This window comes from Zea mays, chromosome 10 (assembly GCF_902167145.1).
Source record: "Zea mays cultivar B73 chromosome 10, Zm-B73-REFERENCE-NAM-5.0, whole genome shotgun sequence".
Classification (NCBI taxonomy): domain Eukaryota; kingdom Viridiplantae; phylum Streptophyta; class Magnoliopsida; order Poales; family Poaceae; genus Zea; species Zea mays.
This window is the reverse complement of record NC_050105.1, coordinates 135,003,129-135,023,425: the sequence shown is the minus strand read 5'-3', so window position 1 is coordinate 135,023,425 and position 20,297 is coordinate 135,003,129. Positions and strand designations below refer to the sequence as shown.

At 41.8% G+C, this 20,297-nt stretch overlaps 1 protein-coding gene across 1 annotated transcript; it reads left to right on the top strand.

Moving 5' to 3' along the window:
- The first annotated feature begins 8,631 nt into the window (after positions 1–8,631).
- Positions 8,632–9,333, top strand: LOC100501458 (Histone H2B). Its single transcript, NM_001196168.1, has one exon. It carries the CDS (start codon positions 8,710–8,712, stop codon positions 9,160–9,162), a length of 453 nt encoding a protein of 150 aa, NP_001183097.1. The 5' UTR covers positions 8,632–8,709; the 3' UTR covers positions 9,163–9,333.
- The last annotated feature ends 10,964 nt before the right edge of the window (positions 9,334–20,297 follow it).

The window sequence follows — 20,297 nt, the reverse complement described above, 5'->3', positions numbered from 1 at the left end:
CTGTCCCGAACACTTGCTTTTCTCCAGGCTGATCCCATTGCAAGGGAGTTCTACAACTCCTCCCATGAAGCGCCTAAAATGATGACATCTTCAAGCCGGCCTGGTAACTGTTGTTATAGGAGAACTCCGCATAAGGCAACCTCTTGTCCCATCCGAACTGATCTTGCAACGCACAGGCTCTCAACATGTCTTCGAGGATTTGATTAGTTCTTTCGGTCTGACCATCTGTCTGCGGATGATAAGCTGAACTGAAATTCAGATGCGTGCCCAAGGCTTCATGCAACTGCTGCCAGAAATGAGAGGTGAACTGCGTTCCTCTATCTGACACTATCTTTTTTGGCACACCATGAAGACAAACGATCCGAGACATGTACAACTCTGCCAATACGGCATTGTTGTAGTTGGTCTTGACAGGTATGAAGTGGGCTGACTTGGTTAAGCGGTCCACCACTACCCAAATGGAATCGTAGCTGGCTCGAGTGCGAGGCAATCTGACTATGAAATTCATACCGATTTCATCCCATTTCCACTGAGGAATTTGCAATGGTTGCAACAATCCAGCTGGCCTCTGATGCTATGCCTTGATCCGTCGACAGCTATCACACATAGCCACATGCTCTGCGATTTCCCTCTTCATTCCACACCACCAGAATTTCTTCTTCAAATCTTGATACATCTTCTCACTTCCGGGGTGTATCGAATAAGCGGTCTCATGAGCTTCCTTGAGGATCAACTCCCGAATAGACTGGACATTGGGAACACACAAGCGGTCCTTGAACCATATCACACCTTCTGCATCTTCCTGAAAATCTTTGTCTTTGCCTTCCAGAATCAGTTGCCGGATCTCATTGATCTTCTCATCATTCTTCTGCGCTTCTTTGATTTCCCGCTCTATGGTAGGTTCCAACTCAACTGTGACTCCTTGCGTATTGTTCAGAAATCCGAGACTCAACCTGTCAAACTCTTTGGCCAACTCATAAGCCATCGGATGAGCGACCATCAGATTGACCTGACTCTTCCTGCTCAACGCGTCTGCCACTATGTTCGCTTTGCCTGGATGGTAATGAATCACCAACTCGTAGTCTTTGATCAACTCTAACCATCTTCGTTGCCTCATATTCAGCTCTGACTGAGTGAATATGTACTTTAGACTCTTGTGGTCTGTGTAAACATCACACTTCTGCCCATACAGATAGTACCTCCATGTGTTCAGTGCGTGAACCACTGCTGCCAACTCTAGGTCATGGATTGGGTAATTCTTCTCATGAACCTTCAGCTGTCGGGACGAGTAAGACACAACTCTTCCCTCCTGCATCAACACACATCCCAAACCAGTGTAACAAGCATCGCAATACACCGAGAAGGCTTGTGCACATCAGGCAAGACTAAGACAGGCATTGTAGTCAACTTCTCTTTCAGCGCTTCGAAGGCCTCTTGACATTTCTAGGTCCACTTGAACTCAACTTTGTTGCCTAGCAAAGCTGTCATCGGTTTCACAATCTTCGAAAACCTTCAATGAATCGCCGATAAAATCCGGCCATTCCAATGAAGCTCTTGATTCCTCGGGCATATGTTGGCGCTTTCCAGTTCAGAATAACTGCCACTTTCTTCGGATCCACAGCCAATCCTTCTTTGTTGATTACGTGACCCAAGAACAGGACTTCATCAATCTAGAACTCACACTTGATCAACTTTGCATACAGCTGGTGCTCTCGTAATCTCTGCAATACCATCCTCAAATGACCTGCATGCTCTGCTTTGCTTTGAGAATATATTAGAACATCATCAATAAATACCACCACAGACTTGTCAAGATAATCCATGAATACACTGTTCATCAGATTCATGAAGAAGGTTGGTGCATTTGTTAGACCAAAAGACATCATAGTGAACTCATACAACCCATACTTGGTAATGAATGTCGTCTTCGGAATATCTGAGGGTCGGATCCTGAGCTGATGATAACCTGACCTCAGATCTATCTTTGAAAACACGTTGGCTCCTCTCAACTGGTCGAACAGATTTTCTATTCTGGGCAAGGGGTACTTGTTCTTGATTGTGACCTCATTCAGAGCTCGATAATCGATGCACATCCTCCTAGTGCCATCTTTCTTCTCCACGAATAGGACAGGGGCGGCCCAATGCGAGGTGCTTGGCCGGATGTAACCTTTCTCTGATAGCTCATCAATCTGCTTCTTAAGTTCAACCAACTCTGGTCTAGATACTCTGTAAGCTCTCTTAAAGATGGGAGCGGTTCCAAGAAGAAGTTTTATAGCAAACTCAACTTTCCGCTCTGGTGGCATACCTGGTAAGTCCTTTGGAAACACATCTGGGAACTCGAACACAACCTTGATAATCTCAAGTGGATCTGCTTCACTGCTATCAACAGCCATATGATAACAATTTCCTTTCTTTGGCTCAGGCGGAACTAACTCGGTCACCACTTCCTCTCCTAGTGGGGACACCAACTTGATTGTCCTCTTATCACAGCTGATAACTGCCTGATACTTATCTAGCCAGTTCATCCCTAGGATGACACCTATTCCCTGAGTACCCATTGCTATGAGATTAGCGAGAAACGCTATCCCCCTTATTTCCACACTTACATTCAAGCAAATGCTATCAGCTCGAATTCTACCACCGGCTGAGTCAATTTGGATGGGGGTTGACATGGTAGTGATTGGAAGATTATGTGCTTCTACCCATGATGCAGTAATGAAAGAATGTGTTGCTCCAGTATCAAATAACACTTCTGCAATATGGGAGTCGACTGGAAACATACCTCGGTAAAACAAATCATCATGTTCACTCACCTTGATTCTTGTTTGATTTGTTTTCCCCTCTCTAACGCTTCCTTGGTAGTGTGATTTTGAGTTGGCTCCCATACGTCATCCACAATCTTTGAGCAACTCCTAGTAAGAGAGATATTCTTTTGGACTTGAATTTAATTCTAATGCTAACCCACGACCTTAGTGTGTGTTTAAGTTTATAAATTTCAGGTTTCGCCTATTCACCCCCCTCTAGGCGACTTTCAGTAACATGTCTCAAGCAGTAGATGGCAAATCACATAAGGAGAACAGCTCTTTTATAAGTTCTATAATTTGGGTATTACAAATCCTACCCCCTTACAAAGAATCTTGTCCTCGAGATTAGGATGGACTAGGAAAGAGGTGGGGAAAGTCTACACGTAGTTCTTCTTCTCTTCCCCAAGTAGCTTCATCTTCTCCACGGTGACTCTATTGCACTTTGTGTATCTTTATCACTTTACTCCTTGTGACACGAGTCAAGGTATCAAGAATCTTGATAGGATACTCAGTATAAGTCAAATCTTCTTGAACACTAAGATCTTCCATAGGTAGTTGCTCCTCGTGTACCCCGAGACGCTTCTTCAATTGTGATACATGGAAGACATCATGTACATCCACAAGATGATCGGGTAATTCCAGTTGATAGGCAACTTCTCCCACTCGCTTTAAGATCAAGAAGGTTCCAATAAAGCGAGGGGACAACTTTCCCATAACTTTAAACCTTCGCATACCCCAGATTGGTGTCACCTTCAGATACACGTGATCACCCTCCTTAAACTCTAGCAGACTTCTCCGGGTATCCGCATAGCTTTTCTGCCTTGACTGCGCAGTTCTCAAATTATCCCTTATCATTCACACTTGTTTTCTACCTCTTGTATAATTTCTAGCCCAAAGAACTGCCTTTCGCCAGTTTGATCCTAATACAGTGGAGTCCTGCACTTTCTGCCATATAGAGCTTCAAACGGTGACATCTTCAAACTGGCCTGGTAGCTATTATTATAAGAGAACTCCATATAAGGTAAACTCTTATCCCAACTACCACCATGTTTAAGAGCACAAGCTCTTAACATATCCTCTAGTACTTGGTTGGTCCTCTCGGTCTCCTCATCAGTTTGAGGATGGTAGGCCGAACTGAAATTCAACTGTGTGTCCAAGTACTCGTGCAACTTTTGCCAAAACGGAGATGTAAACTGTGATCCCCGGTCTGACACGATCTTCTTAGGCACTCCATGTAGACAAACTACCCGAGCCATATACAATTCTGCTAGCTTTGGCTCCCGTGTAATTAGTCCTCACAGGAATGAAGTGAGCCACTTTTGTCAGTCTATCCACAATCACCCAAATAGAGTCATACCCTGCAGGAGTGCGGGGTAGACCAACAATGAAATCCATGCCAATTTCTTCCCATTTTCACTCGGGTATTTTAAGCGGGTGAAGTAATCCAACAGGTCTTTGATGCTTGGCTTTTACCCTCTAGCAAACATCACATTTTGCCACATGTGCAGCAACATCCCTTTTTAGTCCATACCACCAATACTTCTGCTTCAAGTCCTGGTACATCTTGGTACTACCCGGATGGATGGAATAAGCTGAATCATGTGCTTCCTTCAACATGGTTTCACGAATACTGTCGGTCTCAGGAACACAAATCCGGTTCTTAAACCATATCGTGCCCTGCTCGTCCTCCGTGAAATCTAGACCTCTACTTCAATTATTAGATCCTTGATCTCTTGAATTTTGACATCACCGATTTGTCCCTTTTGTATTTATTGCTCTAAGGTAGGTTTCGCTTCTATGGTAATTCCTTCGGTATTAGCAGCTATCCCTAGATTGAGCTTCTCAAAATCTTCTGCTAACTCATCGGGTAACTGGGTTACAATAGTAGAGTGGACATGCTCCTTCCGACTCAAGGCATCCGTAACCAGATTTGCCTTGCCCGGATGATAGTGTATTTCCAAGTCATAGTCCTTGATGAGCTCCAACCATCGGTGTTGCCTAAGGTTGAGATCATTCTGAGTGAATATGTATTTTAAGCTCTTGTGATCGGTGTAGACTCGACACTTGGTTCCCATAATATAGTGTCTCCAAATCTTGAGAGCATGCACGACGACTGCCAGTTCTAAGTCATCAGTGGGGTAATTCAACTCATGTTTTCGCTACTGGCAAGACACGTAAGCGATGACGTGTCCTTCTTTCATAAGCACACATCCCAAGCCCTGGCGACTTGCATCACAATATATATCAAAATTCTTCTGTAGATCTGGCATAACCAACACTGGAGCAACCATCAATTTAAACCTCAGTTGATTGAAACTCTCTTGGCATTCCCAGGTCCATTTAAACTCCTTGCCCTTTTCGAACAATGAGGTCATAGGCTTAGCAATCTTGGAGAACCCTTCAATGAATCGCCGGTAATAACCCGCGAGTCCGAGAAAACTCAGGACCTTCGAGACTTTACTTGGTATCTTCCAATCAACTATCGCTGTTACTTTAGTCGGATCCACAGAAATTCCTCCCTTGGAGATGATATGCCCGAGGAAATGTACTTCATCAAGCCAGAACTCACACTTGGTAAATTTGGCATAAAGCTGATTATCCCATAACTTCTGTAGCACCTTCCGTAAATGTTCCTCATGATCACTATCATTCTTGGAATAAGAATGTCGTAGATGAATACCACGACGAATTTATCGAGATACTCCATGAACACCTTGTTCATCAAATTCATGAAGTAGGCTGGTGCATTGGTTAAGCCAAACAACATGACTGTGAATTCATATAGACTATATCAGGTAGAGAAAGCCGTCTTGGGAACATCAGATGGCCTAATCTTCATTTGATGGTAGCCCGACCTGAGGTCAATCTTAGAAAACACCCTAGCACCTCTCATCTGATCAAACAAGTCATCAATACGAGGTAACAAGTACTTGTTCTTAATGGTGACATCATTAAGTGATCTATAGTCCACACACATCCGTTGCGAACCATCCTTCTTCTGTACAAACAATATCGGTGCTCCCCAAGGTGAGGAACTTGGATGAAGGTACCCTGCTTCCTGCAACTCTGTTAACTGTTTCTTAAGTTCTTTTAACTCCTCCACTGACATCCTATATGACCTTTTTGAAATGGGAATAGTACCAGGTAAGAGATCAATAACGAATTCGACTTCCCTATCTGGTGGCATTCCGGGTAACTCTTCAGGAAAGACGTTTGGAAAGTCTCTAACAACTCAGATGTTTCTACCCACAGATTTTCCATCTATTAGAAATATGGCAGGTCTAGTAGAGACGGTTACGGTAATCTCAACTTTAAATCTTCCCCCTTGGAACTGGTGAGTTCTACGGTTCCCTTAGCATAGTGTATAACTGCCTTTGCCTTCCTTAACTAAGACATCCCAAGTATCAAATCTATACTGCTTTCTTCTAGCACTATGGGTGTAGACCATAATTCCCTTCCCATAATCGTCAGTGTTAATCTTCGTGTCATATAGTTTGCTTCAACAGGCCCTTTAGGTGTAATTACTACCATTGGTGTTTTCATATTTTGTAGAGGCAATTCATTGGTGGTGGCAAATCGAGCAAAAATAAACGAATGCGTAGCTCCAGAATCAAATAATAATGTTGTTGAAATTGCATTAATGTAAAACATACCGATAGCGATGTTTGCACCGTCAGCAGTGGCCTCAGCACTAACTTGATTAACCCTGGCAATGTTGAATCCCTTGTTAGGAGTCTGTTGCTTGTTCTGATCTGGTGCACTGGAATTCCCCGCCGGACAAGCATTTGCATAGTGCCCAACCTGACTGCACTTGAAGCGTGTATGACATGTCTTTTGTCTTGTAGGCCTCGCGGGAGTGCTAGTGGGGCCGCCTGACGAGTGTGGGGGTGTCTGTGGAGTCCCCTGTGGAGCATACCGAGCTGGGCGCGGTCCTCCTCCTGGACGAGCTGGTGTACCATAGGGCAGAACGTAGCGAGGACGAATGCTGCTGCTACCCTGTCCCTGTGTAATGACCTTCCTCTTCATGTCTCCCAGTTGAACACGCATGTGTTCAATAGCTAGAGCTTTATCAAGAAGCCCCTGAAATGATGGGAAGGTATGAGCAACCAATGCATACTGTAGTGACCCATTGAGTCCTTCTGTGAAGTGCTCTTGCTTTCTCTCATCATCACGCACCTCATCATGAGCATATCTTGATAGCTGAATGAATCTGTCACAGTACTTGCTGACAGATATGTTGCCTTGCTTTAATGACAGAAATTCACTCTTTTTAATCTTCACCAGCCTAGCAGGAATGTGGTAGTTTCTCAAATGTGTGGTGAATTCCCCCAAAGTAATAGTGTCAGCAGCATCATAGGCAGTAACATAAGAATCCCACCAGTCAGCAGCAGGACCAGTCAGACGACCAGAAGCACATAGACACTTCTCCCGGTCGGAGCATTGGGCAATATTTAGCATCTTCTCTGTCGACTTCAACCAGTCGTCAGCGTGCAAAGGATCTGGAGAGCTGACGAAGGTAGGCGGCTTATGGCTCATAAATTCCCGGTGCTTGTCCCGGGGTGGAAGTGGCGGTGGCAGTGGTGGCAATGGGACTTGCTGCTGTCGCCCCATCATCTCCTGACGCATCTCCTCTCGCATATCTTGCCTTTTCTGGCGCATCTCTTGGCGTTCCTACCGCATTTGACGCATGCATATCCGCCATAGTATCAGCCATCTGTTGCATCATCTGCATCTGGGCTGCAACTACTGGATCAGTCCTAGTCGGTGAAGGATTCGGAGGATTCATCTTGTCTTGTTGTTGTCTAAGCACCCTCCGATCGAATGGGTTGGCAGGTAGATCAATTCCGCCTCCCTTCCTGGTATTGACCATCTGAGTTAGAAACACATGATAAGAAAGAATTGTAGAATAGACAAATAATTGTGAGGCAGAATCTTTTGGGGATTTATTAGCTAAGTAGATTAGTGTCACCTACTCATTTTATTTACCTTATGGTGGTATGGCACGAAAAGGAAGAGTATCACATTATAAATGCCCTAAGAGACTCTATATACAATAGAATGTCTATGAATATAGTCTATTAGTAGTCACATAAGTGAATGCGACTATAGAGCATCAGATTGATAGAACAAACAACATATTCATATAAGGGGAGTGAAGATGTCTATTACTATTTAGATTACGTGTGAGATACATCTGTTCACAAAAAGACAACTCCACAATTGTTGGCAAATATTCACTTTAGACACGTCAAAAAACTCTATAAAAAACAACACTGTACAAGACTTAAGGGGGCAGGTGAAAAATATGAGAGACATACTTTTATCGAAGAGTTTATCTTTTCATGACTCTTTATATATGTTGTTTTTTAGCGTTTATGATGCAAAATCTTAAAAATATATTATACATTATTTTAGCTATCTTTTATACTTGAAAACTCGAACTCGAACTGGAGCAAATTTTAGTACTGAATGTCACTCGGAAAGTCCGATAAGGCGACCATGTTCAAAATGACTCATTATTTATTGTTCATTAATCATAATCATAAAGGTTGGAGTTGCAGCCAAAATCGAAATGAGCCCGAAACTGTTCAATTTAACAACGGCGCGCCGCCGACGAAAAACATTTCATTTCCTTCCGTCTTCTCCCGCCCTCCTCTCCGCCATGTCATCGCTCCGCGTGAAAAGCGCATCGCGACCGTCCGTTAGAAGAAGCACCAACGGCCCACGCCGCTTGAAGCCAGCGATCCGCGGCACCTGCCCCTCAACCAATTAGCGCACACCTCTCCCGTCCTATAATAGACGCACCGCCCCCGTATCCTGTCCCAACAACAGCGAACACATCTCCTCGCATTTCTTCCCATCCGATCCCCCCTTCGCAACCAAAACCCCAACTCGCCCCGCATCGATGGCGCCCAAGGCCGAGAAGAAACCCGCGGCGAAGAAGCCGGCGGAGGAGGAGCCCGCGGCCGAGAAGGCGCCCGCCGGGAAGAAGCCGAAGGCGGAGAAGCGGGTCCCCGCTGGCAAGTCCGCTGCCAAGGAAGGCGGCGAGGGCAAGAGGGGCAAGAAGAAGGGCAAGAAGAGCGTGGAGACCTACAAGATCTACATCTTCAAGGTGCTGAAGCAGGTGCACCCGGACATTGGCATCTCCTCCAAGGCCATGTCCATCATGAACTCCTTCATTAACGATATCTTCGAGAAGCTCGCTGCTGAGGCCGCCAAGCTCGCGCGCTATAACAAGAAGCCTACCATCACCTCCCGTGAGATCCAGACCTCCGTGCGCCTCGTCCTTCCCGGGGAGCTCGCCAAGCACGCCGTCTCCGAGGGCACCAAGGCCGTCACCAAGTTCACCTCGGCCTAGGCTGCGCGGCCGCCGCTTGCAGGATTCTCTCCTGTGTTCACGTCTCTTGCTGTAGTTAGGTGCTGCTGCCTGCTGGCTTCTATGTATGTTATCTATCTGTCTGTAGCAACTGTGTTATCTGATAGGACCGTAATGGTGCTTATTCAACCCAGCTATATGTTTCTATGTGAATCATCTCTCTATCGGTTGTTGAGTAACTTTATATTGTGATGAAGATGTGAATGTGATTTATAAAATGCGTCAGTTTCTACGGTAAGGTTAGCTGCTGGCCATCAAGGTCCTTGCTAGGTGTCAGGTGCATACATCGTTGGATTGGAATGTAGTCTTGTTCTGATTCAGTTTGATTGTAATATGATGTTTTGTTTGCACATTGATCTGTGAACAACTGAACTTTGAAGGTCACTAACGTGTTGCTGATAGAACCCATGGCTGAAACAAATGTTTTTCCAGCAGTGATTTAAGTTGTGGATACTGAAACAAGAACACATGAGTGGCTACAAATGTTTTCTACTCTGCTGAAGTTGTATATAACAACATAGGTTTCTGTTCCGTTCTCTTGCGTGCTTGGTAGCACTGAAAAGTCTTGGTCCTGCAATTGGAGATGTCAGAAACACTTGAGAAAGACAATAAACTTGGACATGAGAAAGGGGACTATGTGTTGCTGGAGTTACTCGACTATCTTTACTCAGACATCATCTGGTGCTACATTTGTACTCTCTGTAAGTTGGTTCTCATGATCCACATCTCTGCGATTAACTTGTTATGTCTAGTTTCATTTGATCATTGGATATCATGAATTGTAGCTATCTCCATATTTTTTGTTCATTGCCCTCATGTTAGATTATTAGGTTGTGTGAATCATGTTTTTCAGGTGTTTGGATACACGAACGCCTACCTTGATAGTAGACAATGGTCTGAAGATGATAAATCATGCTCTGCTAATGTCTGTACTCTACTGTGTCTTTGGGTTGTAGTTTGTGGGCTAGATAAACAGTAACAACAAAGTATTTTAATGCTAAAACAAGTAGGAATAACCTATAGCTGATACCAAAAGAGGCCATAAATAAAGTTTCAATCACACAGATATCGGGTTTTGTTTCACTTCTATTTAAGGCTATCTTATTCTTATATATTGGCGCAGCTTTGAATCTCTCTATTATTCTTATAGACTGGTACCAATATACTCCAAGTGTACTCATTGGTATTGACTATCTTTTCATACCAATTTTGGTATTCTTTTGCCTCTTTTTACATTACTATCATTGATCCCTCTGTGCACTTGTGACTTTTGAATGTCCCTGTTGGATACGTTGTAAACCCTAGGTTGAGAAATAATAATAGACTAGCTGAATGTCCGTGCGTTGCAACAAGAATATATAATACCAATATACTACAATAACTTATATACAAAACATGTGTTATACCATTATGAGAAAATATTTCATAATCAATTTGTGATTCTGGCCATACATAAATTTTGTTATTTATAATTTATCTGTTTCACCACTATATTGCAACCATCAGTATCATGCAGACTTCGATATATGTCACGATTTGCATGGTCTCATTATTGGAGAGCACATTTCATACATACCTGAAGAAATTCTCTCGTACATCGTTAGTCATCAGACACGTACCACCATACGCTTTTGCTTAAACAAAAAGGTAAGTGTGTGTGTTTGCAAGACTAATGGTCAAACATCGTATAACCATAAAGTTAGAATACTATATTAATATATTAAATAAATTAATCCAATAGACATAGATTAACCCAATTAATATAGGATACATAAATATCTAATTATAAAAGTATAAAACATGTTATAATCAATGTTGTTACTGCGTAGTAAATATTCATATGAGACTAACACAACTGGAACGGTTCAATTTAGAATTAAAATGGGAAAGTTACGAATTTCCAAAGTTTTTATGTATTTGATATATGATTAATTAGGAAATCAATTTTATTGTTGTTTTTATGACAAAACAGAGGTATTATGTGATAAAAAATAACATTATAGAATCATAGAAATCGGAATGAACTAATTTGTATTTAATATGAAATTTCCATGAATTAAATGGGTTTTTGCAATTATTTTTAAACTAAAAATCAACTTCTAAACTCTTTTTCTCTATTTTCTTTATTTCCTGGACTGCGTCCCAAATTCTAGAAAGATCAGGGACCAAGCTATAAATGATTTTCTAGACTCAGTGAGCATACAGAGTGGACGGCGTGTTAAACATAAATAAAATCTTAGTTGAAGTTATACACAATTCAATATGAGTCACGTTGGCTAGAGGGTGGAAGGCTAGACATTCTACTAAATAGATCCAAGGTTCGATCTCTGAGCAGCCATGGTTTAATTGGAGGGCGAGTATGTGTTTTATTATCGAAGCATATTTCTCTTTGTCAAAAAAAAACTAAAACTGAATGAAAAACCTAGGCTTATGCATCATACTGATTTGTTTGATCTGTGTATGAGAATTAGGTTTGAAAATCGCAAAACAGATCTATTTGAATTAAAAACCAGAAAATAGAAGGAGAGAGAGAGCTTGGGCCACCTGCTGTAGACGCGCCGCGTGGCCCATCTAAACCCATCAGCCTTTCCCCTTTACACCCGCTAGGCCCACGTAATGGGTGTTTCTTTTCTTTTTTCTTTTCTCCTTCTCAATATCTCTCCACGTGTACGACAGCAGCTATCCAGTGCATCTCTGAAACGTGGGATCCGATGGTCAGTTTGATCGTCTCCGTTGAACTGATTCTGGCGGAACGTGGGGGAATTAGTTGACCGATTACGTGGCTAGGTTGTTATGATTCTGCTCGGAGTATCAAACTTAATCCCTGTGGCTGCCTCATCCACACATTGCTGGACCAGGGAACCAGGAAATTAGCAAAAACACTATAAGAAATACTTTTTAGTACATGAATAAGTCCCAAAACTCATTTAATTCATGAAAAATTCATAGTAAATCCTTTTTCTCCATTCCAGTTCCTATAATTTTATATTAATATTGCAACTACTTGGGGACACTGTTTTAACATGAAATCTATACTAGAATTGATTACTCAATTAATTTTGTAGCAAGCACACACAAACTTTGGAAATTCATAACTTATCTGTTTTAACTCCGATTTGATCCGTTCTAGTTGTGTTGGTCTCGTATAAATATCTACTATGCAATAATAACATTTATTTTGCCATGTCACATTATTTTATAATTAGATCTTTATGTAACTTATGTTGGTTAGTCTCGTTAAACCACTTATCATTATAATCTACTAGAAAATAATCTATGGTCAATTTATAGCTTAGATTTAAATGGAGATAATTATTTATATAATGACCTCTCATATGATTTATACTAATTAAATTATAATATAGTTTAATATTTTAATCACACAGATCTTTTATAAAATCATAACTCCTTAATCTTAACTCCGATCTTAGTAGTTCTCGATCCCGCGATCTCGTAGCTACGTGTAGATCATTAATATTCAGTTTGTTCTTATGTTTGGTGTGATGTTAATTTTGTCTATATCATGTTTGTTTGTATTGCTACGACTAGCGCGAGGTTTCAAGTCACCTGAAGTTCACCCTGGTAACTGGAATCTCAAGTGTCAGGCAAGTTGTGCCCTTGATTCACTTTTGTTACCCAATAATGTTCTTTATAATCATTTACCATGCAGTTTAATTTTGATGGGATCCGATAGGTCACCCTAGATTGATTATCTCATTACCTTGTTTACCCCTGAATCAATCGGGTAGTTTGCTATTGCTCTATACGGTTTTGGGATTAATATTTCATTATATCCATGTTTCAGTTATTTTGTTATTTTATTTATGTTCATGTCAAGATCATTATATTATTGTTAATTGGAACATGGAGCTTAACTTGAGAAACATGTGCCACCACAAGGGAGGAATGGGACCCCTTGGCTGACTAATTAGGAAAGCTAGTGGAAGACTACCTTACCCGAAAGGGGCAAGAGCAGTAGGGGAGTTGCATGCAAGGAGGTTTTCGGGTTGATTTTGCTGCGATGGCGGTCAGACGGGGGATTCTTGCAAGTGCTCTTCCCATAAACTATAGCGGGTTTTCGGAAGCTAGTGGAACTTTGTAAATGCCTTGTAGTGGATCCCTAACCATTCACCTTGGTAGTGTCTAAGGGTCTAGCTAACCCTGGCGACATAGGAAACACGACTTGTGGGTAAAGGGTACAACCTCTGCAGAGTGTAAAACTGGTATACTAGCCGAGCTCACGGTCATGAGCGGCTCAGGACTCTTCGATGATTAAATTATGGAACCTAAACTCAATTTGTCATTTGCATTTGCATGGGATTTGTTATTAATTTTGTTCTATTATTTTATTATGGTTTGGTATTTACTTACACTTAGTAACTGCTAATAAAATTTTGACCAACTTATAAAAGCAATGCTCAACTTTAACCTCTATTGTTGATCAGCCTTACACATCACATGAACTCCCACCTTTGGTGAGTTCATGTCACAATATTCCCCACAACTTGTTGAGCGATGAACATGTGTGAGCTCACCCTTGCTGTCTCACCCCCCACAGGTCAAGAACAGGTACCACTGGATGAGACGCATGGTGGAGGTTGCGCTGCGTTCGTGAGAGGTCTAGGTCATCGTCTCTCAGTTGACTTTCTGCGCTAAGGATGGATTTTAGATCCTGTTATATTTATCTTTTACTTTTGTAAGTATTTCGCTATGTAATAAGTACTCTGATTATATTGAGACATTTATCTCTATACACTCTGTTATTATATATGTTGTCTTCTTGGCGCATTTATGAGATGCACCTGTCTTTGTACCTTAAAGCCCGGGTATGACATACGTTTAAACTAGACCTTGTCATGAACCACTCAACCTAACCAATCTAACCCGGCCCGCTCGAAAAAAATCCGACCCGATCTGACCTGACCAATGTGATGGGCGGGCACATGCTGGGTTCGGGGCCATGATTTGACCCGATCTGAAAATCTTGACCCAAAGCCAAAAAACCCGAACAATCCAGAAAAAACCGACCGACGCGTTGGACATGGAGGCATGGTCCAACCTGACCCAACCCAAAACTATACAGGGGTCGTGCGGGCTGTGCCAAACGACCCACAAGCTGATCTTGACCTGACCCTACCCGCCATTTGAACAGGCCTAGTTCAAACCATCTCAATCGGTGTTACACAAACATTTTTCCAAGTAGTGCTGTATCCTTTCACTTATGCTGTACCTTTGATTTTTAGGCCCTAACCTGCTTACAAACTGTGATAGTACCAGTGTTAATGCCTTGTTTAATGACAGATTGGAGAACACGAAGAAACTGTCAGCACATGTTATCTATTCTCGTGATAGTGGTAAGCAACATTGAAAATCCCCTCTTTCCCCACATTGTATGTTTTGCTGATATTTCTCCACATGTTATCTATTTGTTGCTTGTGAGTATTAGGGTTGAAAACAGACAGAAAAAATCCTGTCCCGACTCGTACCGTTTTCTACATTTAATCCGACTGTTTCAGTATTTACGGAAAAATATGGAAATGAGACGGAAACGAGAGAGGGCTTATTCCGTCCGTTTTTGTGGGATCCCGTTTTTTTCCGGATTGAACACGTATTTATTCCTTATTTGACAAATATGGGACGAACCTAATATGCATTAGTATATAAACTAAAGCCTCGTGTATTTAGGTGATAAATTATAGCACAATTGGCCATTGTAACCACCGACTCTTTTCAAATAACAAGTGATCTAAAGTCTAAAACAACATCAGATGTAGTTAAATGTACATATTTAGCAACCAAACAACAATAGAATGTTGCCTCTCTATATCTATTTATTTTATGTTATTGTTCTGCCACTCAATCACTAGTCAAACATCAATAACATTTCTATTTATATTAAATTATAGGTTTCCGTTAGTATTTTCGTTTCCGTTCGTTTTCGCAATTCCGTTTATCCCGCTCCCGTTTCCGTTTCCGACTATTCCGGACCTGATCCCATTTCCGACAATAAAATGCGGATACGGAAATGAGAGAGGGGTCTTGTAAAACCCTGAAATTTGTATAAGATAAAAAAATGATGATAAAAAAATACTTGTATTTATATAAAGTGTTTTGGGATCATGGAACCCTTAGAGGCTATTTAGTTTTCTTTTCTATGTGCATATTCAATTAATAGGAATATATTGATCAAATAACAAATAAATACTGAAATATGCATCTCATGCCGATTGGTTTTGTTGTGATGCATTTTTATTTGAATAAAGGAATCAAGACTTAATTTAAGATAAATGAATAAAATGAAAGGAATTACCCTCTCCATAATTAAATAATAGGGAGAAAATAGATAATAATGAAAAGAGGATTCACCGTTGCATTACAATTATATTTGAGAGTTGAAATTGGAGAGAAAGAAAATTCAAATAGGGATTTGATCTGAACTGGATATCTAAAATTTGAAATAAAAAAGGGAATAAAGAAATAGGGCAGTCACCTGCGTGGGCCAAAACCTACTGAACCGGCCCAACACCCCTCCTAATTCCTCCCCACGGTGGGCCCACTGTTCTCTCCCCCGTGTCTGCCTGGGAGCGCAGGTGCACGCGCGCCTGCTCCTCTCAGTCACTGACCAGGTGGGCTCCGGCGTCAGATTCGCCTCCTTGGGAACAAACTCCCGCACCTCTCGCCGAGTCCGTAGCTTGCTCACCGACTGCGTCAACAACCTCCCCGTCATCGCCGAACTCCGCGGAGCGCTGAACGGATTCCGCCGCCTCTATAAAACCCAGCCCCGTCCTCTGTTTCTCCGCTGCACCGAGCAACCGCCGTCGGGAATCACAGAGTTCGAATCCGTCGCCCAGCCTGAGCTCCTCGAGAACAATAAGACCCGTACCCCTGCTTCTCCTGGATGACCAACGCTCGACTATTGTCGCCACGAACTGAGAGATCGAGCCGTAACCACATGCCCTGTGCCACCCAAAGCCACCGTCGTCGAGGCGAGCTTCGGATGCCACCGGTGACTCCTTGCGGTGGCATATTACAGTCCTCGGGGCGCGACCGTGGTGGTGCGCTTGCGCCTGTGGATGTTGTCCGCGTCGGCAATTGGGTGTGAAGACCAACATTTCAAGGTGAATCGCTCGCCGACGTAGCTGCTCCGTCGTGGACCCGCCTCAAGCCGTGGGCAGGACTGCAGCCACCACCATGCCCGGTAAGAAGTCCTCCTCTGTGTCCGCCTTGCCCTCCTCTTCGCGTAGGACCGGATAGTGCCGTAGGGGTGAAGACCATGTCGCCGGCCCACCTAACCCGACAACAGCGCCGCCGTAATGGGCGAGCTCCGCCGTGGTCCCTGTCTGGGGAAAGAAGGAGGCCCCCTGGCCATTCGATCAGTTATGGGTGGCTCGGATTGAAGCTAGCTGGGCGCGTTGCCAACCGTAGATCTCGGATCGTACAATCGAGATTGCGTACCATTTCGTTTGGGCTTCGAGTTAATTGTGGGCATCCGATCTCGATCCCACGGTGGGTTCAACATGCCCCTTTCATAAAAAGCCGCGGCCTGATCCGGACCGTCCATAATTGATCTAGCGGCCCCAGCACAACAATACCCCTTCGGCCTGGGGTAATTGCAAAAGAAACCCCGGGGGAAATAGGATTTAACCCGCAGTCCAGCGCCTGGCGATCTGTGTCTTGGGTCATTTTACGCACCGACCCCTGCGCTTCATAGTTTTTGGTGCGCAGTCCAGACCTCTTGAAAACAGAGAAATTCATTTCAGAAATGATTTTTAATACAAAATTAATTACAGAAACTTGTTTAATCCCTAGAAATTTCATATTAAGTCCAAATTAGTCCATTCCAATTTCTATAATTCTATAATATTATTGTTTATCAAATAGTACCACTGTTTTGACATGAATGTTACAATAAAATTTATATCCTATTTAATCTTGTATCAAATACATAAAACCTTAGGAAATTCGTATCTTCTTTGTTTTAACTCCGATTTGATCCGTTCAAGTTGCGTTAGTCTCGTAGCAGCGCATAGATCATTGTTATGCAGTATATTCTTATGTTTGGTGTGATGTTAATGTTGTCTATACACTGTTTGTTTGTATTGCTACGACTAGCGCGAGGACACGTGTCATCTGAAAAGCAAGCTGGTACCTGGATTCTCAAGTGCCAGGCAAGTTGTGCCCTTGATCACTTCTTTTTACCCACTCATGTTCTAATTAATCATAATGATCTGCATAGGTTAATTTTGATGGGACCCAATAGGTTACCCTAGTTTGATTATCTTTATACCTTGTTTACCACTGAACTTTTTGGGTAGTACTTGCTAGTGCTTTATGTGGTTTTGGGTATGAAGATACATTATTCATGATCACACTTTTATTATCTGTTTATTATCACTGTTCATGATAAGATCATTATGTTAATTGGAACATGGAGCGACCACCCGGGAAAACAGTGCTACCACAAGGGTTTAATGGGACGCCCTTGGCTGATTAATTAGGAAAGCTAGTGGAAGACTACCTTACCTGAAAGGGGCAAGGGCAGTAGGGGAGTGGTCAGTGTAGGGAGGCCCTCGGGAGGATTTTGCTGCGATGGCGGTCCTGCAAGGGATTCCTGCATTGGAGCTTCCTATAAACTGTAGCGGGTTTTCTGAAGCTAGTGGAACTTTGTAAAGGCCTCGTAGTGTTACCCTGCCTCGCCTCCTCGGTAGAGGTGTATGGGAAGTCGCGATCCCTTGGCAGATGGGTAACATGACTTGTGGGTAAAGATGCGCAACCTCTGCAGAGTGTAAAACTGGTATACTAGCCGTGCTCACGGTCATGAGCAGCTCGGACCCTCACATGATTAATTTATGGAACTAAATTCAATTTGTCATATGCATTGCATCGCAGGTGATGTTGTTACTTTTGTTCTACTGCTTAATTGGGTTGGTATTTACTTATACTTAGTAATTGCTAATAAAATTTTGACCAACTTTAAAAGCAATGCTCAGCTTCAACCATCTCCGTTGGTAAGCCTTACACTTCACATGAGCTCCCATCTTTGGCGAGTTCATTCACATTATTCCCCACAACTTGTTGAGCGATGAACGTATGTGAGCTCACTCTTGCTGTCTCACACCCCCCCACAGGTCAAGAGCAGGTACCACAGGATGAGGCGCTTGGAGGATGCTGTGACGAGTTCGTGAGAGGTCTAGGTCGTCGTCTCCCAGTCAACTTTGGGTTGCTGGACCGTTGTCTCCATATAATGTAATTATTTATTTATTTTGTACAAAACTCTGATTATATAGTAAAGATGTGACATTCGATCCTGTGCCATGATTCATCATATCTGTGAGACTTGGTCCTAGCACACCTGGTGATTATGTTTACGCCCGGGCTTTGGACCCCTAAAACCCGGGTGTGACAGAAGTGGTATCAGAGGAATATTGACTGTAGGACGAAACCTAGATAGAACTGGACAATCAATATCTACTTACCTTTGCTACTCTAATCCTTTCTAATCTTTTCTTAATCTTTTCTCATCTATTTCCGCTTACTCTGATTATTCTTACCTTTTTCTTCTAAAGACAAATGTGGATTTCACACTTTGAAATCCTGTGCCTAAAGTGACTTTAGGAATAGGAGACCTACTCTTAGGAACAAAAATAAAACTATTTTATAGGTATCTATACGCTTGAGTGTTTGTTCTTATGATATTTGTCTGATTTGGATCTTTGATTGAGTGTGATGGGTTGTGGATCAATGTCCACAACTACATCTGTATATACATCTAGTCATAAAGGATAGTATTTATAAAATAACTAGACAAACTAGATTATCCCTCATTAAAAGTATCTAGCCTAACAATATTCATCCCATCTTAAAAGATTTTATCCTACACTCATAGATCCATCTCATCCCAAAAGATCCTAACTTATCCTAACATATCTAGTGTAATGGATCCATCTTATCTTAAAAGATACTCTATTACCTTTGTAGATTCATCTTATCTTGAAAAGATCTTATGTCATCCTAACAGATCTAACTGACCTCAAAAGATTCTACCTTATCCCTATGAATTCATCTTGCCCTAATAAGCATATTTATCCCACACTAGTGTAACAACCATGATCTAATCCAAAATAATCAGATCTTAACTAGTTTAATCTAGTTATATCCAACCTAATCTAGATTATATGTAATCTAATATGATCCAATCTAAAGTGAGTTATTAACAGGTTAGCTAAGTTGGTGATATAGGTTAGACACTGTCTCTACAAACATACCTTAACCTAAATTAATGTCTTATACCAATCCGTCTGTAAACAGCAACATAACCTACATCACAGGCTGCCTAGTCCATTTGTTCCAAAAGCAAAGTAAAACTCTGTTCAAACTTACCTACCTCGTGTACCCTGGCTATCCTAACTATATGTCCTTAACCCGGATGGCAACTCCAAGAAGAAAAGCCAAAGAAGACCAACCACGTCAAAGAAGGATAAGCATCAACTCAAGTCTTCAAAGATCAAGTTGAATCGCCAGCGGAATCAAGATCCACAGTACTGGATGAAGTCTTTCCTTATTATACTCTTCCTTGCCACAACCTATACTTGCCATAATCGTACCTCATCTGACATAATAAATGGCTAGACATATATATCCATATAAAAAAACATTAAACAACTTTGATTCCCAAAACCAAATGAGAAACTAAAATTCTAGACCAAACTTATTATCCCTTTTCTTACAAATCTCGAGGACGAGATTTCTGTTAAGGGGGGTAGGATTTGTAAAACCCTGAAATTTGTATAAGATAAAAAAATGATGATAAAAAAATACTTGTATTTATATAAAGTGTTTTGGGATCATGGAACCCTTAGAGGCTATTTAGTTTTCTTTTCTATGTGCATATTCAATTAATAGGAATATATTGATCAAATAACAAATAAATACTGAAATATGCATCTCATGCCGATTGGTTTTGTTGTGATGCATTTTTATTTGAATAAAGGAATCAAGACTTAATTTAAGATAAATGAATAAAATGAAAGGAATTACCCTCTCCATAATTAATTAATAGGGAGAAAATAGATAATAATGAAAAGAGGATTCACCGTTGCATTACAATTATATTTGAG

Bases quoted from the DNA above. Each gene is read 5' to 3' on its own strand.
- LOC100501458 (NM_001196168.1), top strand. From the start codon at position 8,710: ATGGCGCCCAAGGCCGAGAAGAAACCCGCGGCGAAGAAGCCGGCGGAG.